Source organism: Carex rostrata, chromosome 27 (genome assembly GCF_964058835.1).
Source record: "Carex rostrata chromosome 27, lpCarRost1.2, whole genome shotgun sequence".
Classification (NCBI taxonomy): Eukaryota; Viridiplantae; Streptophyta; class Magnoliopsida; order Poales; family Cyperaceae; genus Carex; species Carex rostrata.
In genome coordinates this window covers 4315882-4323352 of record NC_135944.1, presented here as the reverse complement: position 1 = coordinate 4323352, position 7471 = coordinate 4315882, and the positions used below count along the sequence as shown (strand labels likewise).

Here is a 7471-nt window from a genome sequence, read left to right as displayed (position 1 = left end):
AGAGACTTAGTGAAAACAAATGGGGCCTAGTATGTGGGTCCCATCTGTCAGAGTTGTTGGTGTGTACAGTAAATCTGGTAGGGAATATAAATAATATATATTTGGGAGGTTGGATATAGAAGGCCTACATGGTTTTTGTATGTGGATTTGCGCTAAATTTTCACTATTATAGTAATAAAAAATTTACATTTTTTGAAATTTGTTTACTATTTTTTTCAGAATTTTTCAAAACAAGGTTTTCATATTTTTTTATTATTTTTTTAATATTTTTTATTACTGTCTTAAAAAATTCTGAATAAATAGTAAAAAAAATTCAAATCATGAGTTCGCAAGCCGAAAGGCCCAAATCCAAATCATTAGTTCAAATGATTCATCCAAAATATGTCCATTACTCTTAAACTTTGGTAAATTAAGTGTTATCGTTAGATTTTTATTTTTCAAAACTATTATATTTCAGGTTTCATTACATTTAATTAATTTTTTTTATCATACGAGTGCTTGAGAATATCAAATAAATTCTCATATATATAATTTGAGCACATGTATAATCATTCTCCGAATTCCTTGTTAATTTAACTATTGTTAATTATTGCTTAATCGGACAAGAACTCTCAAAATTTCAAGATGTTCCAGCTAATAGGGAAATCTGTTCACTATAGGATTGTTTCCCAGCTTTGTCTTCTCAGATCAACAACACAAAAAAAATGTTTTAGAAGTGCAATTTTTGTCAGTTATTATAACTACAGTAGGGTTAAAGTATTTTTTGTGCTCCAATTATATCTTACATTATTGTCTTTCTATTTAAATTTCCAACAGCCGATTCCATGACTTTCAACACGTTCCCCACTTTAAAATATTAAAATATACTTGGATATAATTTTTTTTAATCTTTTATTATTATTTTTGATAGGTACAAATTAAAATCACTATTTTTAAAATAAAGGTTTGTTCAAAAGAATAACAATCACTCAGAAAAATACTTCATCATCTGACTAAGATCATAAGGTTAAAAATAGGTGAGTGCAGTGCTAGTTTGGACCATTTGGATAATTAATCTCATCATTTTAATAATTAGCCTCAACTTTTGTACATGTGTATTGCACAATTAGCCTCATCATCATTTGAATAACAGAACAGTTGGAAAATGAATGAATGATAAATTGACGAACCAAATGGCGACTATTGACGAATCCATTCCTATCTCCCTATATGGCATTTGGGAGAATAGTGATGCCTACGTTAAGTAACAATCATACAAAAATTTCCTAACCACAACTTTGCATAGGATAAAAAATAGGCATTTCATAGTCCAAGCTCTTAGAAAATACAGTGGTTCGTACCTAATTAATACAAAGCTCTTACATACATCAATCAGTAAAAATGTCGAAAGTAAAACCTCTCTCTCCCATTCTTCCATGATACCAGAGTCCAAATTACAGATGCAAATCCCACACCAAGCCCTAATCCAACAGAAACAGAAAGCTCAATTACATCAGTAGAAGACCTTGGAGGAAAACCTTTATTAAACCCATCATTTGAAGGAGTTGTTGGGCACTGCATTGATAAATGACTAACACATAATCCGGGATTACCCAAGTAAGAAGCATTCGAAAAGGTCAAAAATTGTTGGTCTTGTGGTATTTCTCCAACCAAATTGTTGTATGAGAGATTTAGTGCAGAAAGAAAGGTGAGAGAGGTGAGTTCTTGAGGAATGTGTCCGGAAAGCTGGTTGGAGGAAAAATCCAGTAATTGAAGTTGTTGTAATTTACCAAATTGGGATGGAATTGGACCAAATAAGGGCATTATGTGATAGGTTAAGAACATCAAGTGACTTGAGTTGCCCGATCTCTCCGGGTATTCTCCCCAAAAATTCATTATTTGACATATCAATGTAGCTGAATATGCCAAGTGAGTTTATGAGATCTAAACTCAGGCCTTTGTATGAGATTGAAGCTACATACGTAATGTAAGATAGGGGATTTGTATTTGATGCAACCATCATAGCTTTCAGATTCACAAAAATATTTTTAGGCAATGTACCACTGAAATGATTTGAAGAAAGGTCAAGAACTTTTAGCATGGGAAAGAAGGAATCATTTCCATTTGTTTTGATTTCCATGTCTGCAATTTTTCCATAAAACATATTGTTAGAAATATATTTTGAAAACACAAAATTTATTTAAATAATTATTTATGTTAATATTAACGTTTTAATTTTATGAATTATGGAGCTAATGGTGAATCATTTGATCCAATTTATACATGAAACTTACTATCCACAATCCACTGCCACAGAAAATCGAATCATAGTATGGTAGAGAGCAAGCTGTCAATGCAATTTCTAATCTTGGCATTTACTCATAATCAATTGAGTTAATTGGCACAACTTGCACCTTAGGTTGCGCAGGAAATAAATCCATTTTCCATTTGAGTTTCTATATATACATGATTACCATTTATTCATTTATTACCGTTTCTTTTACATTGATACATTTCGGTTCAATTTCTTATTAACAAAAGAAACGGTAATATATATTGAATATTATTTTTAATAGTCATGAATGCACAAATTGATTGATGTCTATGGTTTTGCCTATAAATAACACATACCATTTGGAAAACAATCATCCAATAATTCAGATACTCTCTTCTTCCTGTTAGCTCCATATATCATAAACTCAATTTCTATTCTCCCACAAACAAATATATTCTTTATAAATAAAAATATAATTCTGCTATCATTGTTGAAAGAAGCTACATCAACCTCTACCACGGTTGCGCCCGCAGGCAGAGGAATACCGGCGTAACTTGGGGCAGTCTTAACCGATTATTCCTGCGCTTAGGACGGGAAGTTGCCTTAGGTCCGGATTTTGCAACTCCGGGTAACAAAGTTTTAATTTTTATATTCTTGATTAAATTTTAAATATATTTTTATTTATTTTATTGATTAAAATTCAGATTTAAATTAGGTGGTTAGTTCATTATTATTCCAACACATATTTGATCCCAAGACAAGAACTCTCAAATTTTCAAGATTTCCCTGCCAATATGGAAATTTGTTCGCTATCTGATTGTTTCCCTGGTCTAAGATCTCAAGGGGTTTACAATACATTAGTAATTCGGGCAAACTTCCATTTATTAAATTTCCGTTCAGATTTATTGCCTGAAGTGCACATGCTTGACTAATATTTTGTGGTAATGGCCCTCTTAATTTGTTACTTTTCAGGTTAAGCACTTCCAATTCTGTATCTCCTAGAAGGCAAGGTGGAACTGTACTAGTTAAATTGTTATATGAAAGATCAAGCACTGAAGGCAACGTCACATTACAAATGGAATGGAGAATCTCTCCGGAGAGACTATTATTTGAGAGGTCTATGACAAAAATATTTGTTTGATAACTCAGAAAAGAAGGAAACATTGTTAAATTGCACGATGACAGACTTAGTCCTTGTAATTGGGGAAATGAGGCATAGAATGATTCGTTATGTTTTTTTCCTTCAATAATTGACAACTTGTTGTTGGAGAGATACAAAAATTCAAGATTCATATTATGCTTGATGACATCTAAATTGAATGTACCATTGAAGTTATTTGATTCAAGAATTAATTGAACGAGCTGGGGATATTTAAATAGGGAAGTTAATAGTTGTCCTTGAAGATTGTTGTAGGAAAGATTAATAACTTCCAAAATTGATGATCCATTTGAGGACTTAGGTAGATATCCTGACAATTGGTTTTTAGATAGTTGCAAAATTTGCAATGAAGGGTGTGAAAACAAAAACATGGGAATCGTACCTGTCAATTTATTTGATCCTAAGTTCAAATATTCGAGTCTTGTAAGGTTTGTTATTGAAGGCGGAACTTCTCCATAGAAGTTACAGTTGAAAAGACTCAATTTCAATAAGTATTGGAGATTTCCAATTGAATCTGGTATTGGACCACTGAAATTGGTATTTGCAAGATCCAAAGATTGCAATAAGCTTCGCTTCTTGAATTCTGACAGTTGTCCTGACAACATTGAGTTGTCTGATAAATCAAGTTTCGTTAGATTTGTAAGGTGGAATATTTCATCGGGGAAATTTCCCCGTAATCCACAAGATGCCATGGATAGCTCCTTGAGAGCTGAGCCTACTTGAAAAATTGTGTTTCCCCACTCATATTCATCAAGTGAAATGTCGACCGAATCCAAGCGAAGAACTTGGAGATTGGTGAGGTTGCTGAGAAAGGTTTTTAGGCCAGTATCATGGAGATACAAGGTATTGGTACTAGTACTGGAGAAGTCTGATAAGTCAAGTAAGATAAGGTTTCTGAGGGTAGAGATGCCGATTGGAACTTGACCGACAAAGCCAGAATAGGATAAGTTGAGATGGGTTAAATTATCAAGTCGCTCAAATCCAGTTTGTGGAAGGGTAATATTATAGAAGTTGTTGTCAGCAAGGTTGACGTACCGAAGAGAGCTGAGATTGAACAGAGCTTGGTTGAGTTCGCCTGAGATGGACCGATTGGTAAGGTTGAGTGCAGCCACCATACCGGTTTTCTCATTGCATGTGATGCCATCCCATATGCAACAGTCAGTACTTGCATTCCATGACTGGAGTTCAGTGGTGTTGAAACCTTGCTCGAGTTTGATCAAGGCATGACGCTGGTCGGGAAGGCAGTGGGCTTCTGTTAGAGTGGGGGGTTTGATGAAGAAAGAGAAGAGAAGTAATATGGAAACAAGTGCATCATGTGCCATTGCAGGAGTATGGAAAATGAGGAAACAAGCCAATTTGGAGTAGTTCTTAATTGAAGAAATGTAAGTATATCGATATATATAAGACCATGCATGAATAAGAATTAAAATAATAACAAAGTATAAATTTAATAAAACGCGTGTGCATGACTTTGACTGATTAAAAAAGGGTAAAGTTCTATAACTCTAGCAGAATTTGATAGCAGAATTTGTTCTCCTTGGCTACAAGTGGATCCACTTGTTCAATTATTATACTCATTGATTGGAAGAAAGAGACTCTTGAAAATGATTTCATCAAATATTAGGTAATTGGGGAAAAGGGAACTTGCACTTGCATGACTTTTGAGACCAGTGGTCAAGTCTTTCCAGCTCATCAACAACCCAAAATGTTTATTTTAAATGCCAAAATTTAATCAGTTACTCTAGCTGAAGGTGTAATTAATGGTAGAGGGAACAAATTAAAAAAATGCTTGTTTCATTCCTCAAAAATATATCTCATCCATGGTTCCTGATAGGACCGCATCAGCCTACAATCACGTCCGTGAGAGGACCGCATCAGCCTACAATCACATCCGTGATAGGACCGCTTTCGCCTACAATCACGTTAACGAGGGGTCTAGTCGAACACCGGACCCAATGTATACATTCCGATACACAAGTATATCGGCCCCTGTTCATTTTAATTATCTGTTCAATTCTCATTCATTCATTTAGCACATCACTCATGTCATAGTCAACACATCCTATTCACGTAAGTCCTTTGATCAAACGAATAATCCTATTTTTAATATCCTCTAACAAGGTCAAATGGTTGTTCGAATCCAACATGCATAATTCAACTATATGAAAAATAAATGCAAACAAAATGGTAAGTAATAATTTCACAAAGTCCAGGAAACCCGTACCTGCTATTGTGGTGTAGTTCACTACCACTTCTTCGTCACTCTTTACTTTAGAACTCAAACCTAGACCATGTACACATGGGTTTGGAATTAATATAATTATAACAATTCCACTAATTATGAATTTGACTGTGAAATTACGTTCCTAAGTTTTGATTATACTTCTGTCATAACTAGTTAAACTCATTTCATAATTGTATTGGAGACTAAGATAAATTTAAATAAAGGTCTAAATTATTATGATTAGTTACAAATAGAAATTATATAATGATATTTGAGAAAAATAAGTCACTGCTCCAATTTAGTTCCTAAAACTTTATCACCGACGGAATTATTATTTAACTATATACATAGACATAATATTTATTTATTCAAAGTTTTAGTCAAGCATGAAAATTTAAAAGATATTTTGAAAGATGATCTAACGTTTTATCAAAATAACAAACATATGCTAAGATTTAATTATTGAACCTATCTTGACTATTTAATATTTGTATGAAAGCAAGAAAATATTATTTGATAAATAGAAAATTCTAAAATGTAATATACTTATGGAAATTCTTGATAACAAATAAGTTTTCAGAATTTGTTATAGTCAAAGAAATTAAATTTCTAGATATAACTTAACTAACGAAAATATTACTAATAAAGAATACTTATAGAAATTCTTGATAACAATTAAGTTTTCAGATTTTATTATAGTCGAAAGAAATTAGATTTCCAGATATTATATAACTAAAGAAATTATTTAAGAACAAAGTCGATTCTATTCAATTTATGCAATAAAGAAAGAAAATTTGTAAGTACCTTAATAAAGATTTGAGGACCTCTTTGGTGGCTATGAATAAAGAGGAGAGGGAGGTAGTGGCCAGTGTGGCAGAAATTGAAAGGGAGGGGAACGGTTAAAATCAAAACATAGGTGATAGGTTCAATTGAAGCATCAAATAAAGAGGGAGGCGGCAGGAATGAAAATTGGGTTAAATCCAACAGAATAGGAAGGGCTTTATTTAAAGGGGTGCGGGGTTGGATGGGTGCAGGGTTTCAAAATATTTGATGAACAGGATTACATAGAAGGAACGAAGAGGTGGGAGTGTTGGTTAATTATTTTTGGTAGTCATTGTTCTAATTTGAGTAATCTAACAATATATATATATTGGGGCTACCGAAACTAATAATATGTTAAATCGGGCCTTATATGTTTGGTTAATTTATAATTATATACTTTTTTAAATACTGATATGCATTGACACATATTGGTTTTATTCAAGGTGTTTAATTTCGGTAATTTGTTAAATAGACATATCTAAATGGAAGAAGAAAGTTGACATATAGGGGTGAACAATTTTTTTTAAGGAATTTATATTTAACCTTAATTTAGTATTTTTTTTTTTTTTACGTGGCGTTACAATTTATAAGCACTTAAACCTCTATATGCAATAATTTAAATTATAAACCTCTATCTTTTACATATATATATCTACATATCTATACATATATACATATGGATATCTATATATGTATATCTATATACATATGTGTATATGTATCCATATATACATATGTATATCTATGTATGTATATATATGTATGTGTATATTACACACACACACATACACACACACACACACACACACACACACACACACGAGTAAGGCTACCATACATTGCAATTTATATGCATTTTTATCAATTGGACTATAAATCACTGGATTTAAAGTCCAAATATGGAGAACAAGATAAACGGTTATTTGAACTTTGAATCCAGTGATTTATAGTCTAATGTATAAAAATGCCTATGTATTGCAATGTATATCAATTATTTTACAAAATTGTTGAT

The 7471-nt window shown here is 32.3% G+C and overlaps 1 protein-coding gene across 1 annotated transcript; it reads right to left on the bottom strand.

The window, feature by feature from the left end:
* Positions 1-1371: 1371 nt before the first annotated feature.
* LOC144544996 (receptor like protein 27-like) lies at positions 1372-4735 on the bottom strand. Its single transcript, XM_078293550.1, has 5 exons — positions 3796-4735; positions 3130-3372; positions 2611-2685; positions 1823-2121; positions 1372-1725 (listed from the first exon to the last, which is right to left on the bottom strand). Exons 1-5 carry the CDS (start codon positions 4733-4735, stop codon positions 1372-1374), a joined length of 1911 nt encoding a protein of 636 aa, XP_078149676.1.
* Between the last annotated feature and the right edge of the window lie 2736 nt (positions 4736-7471).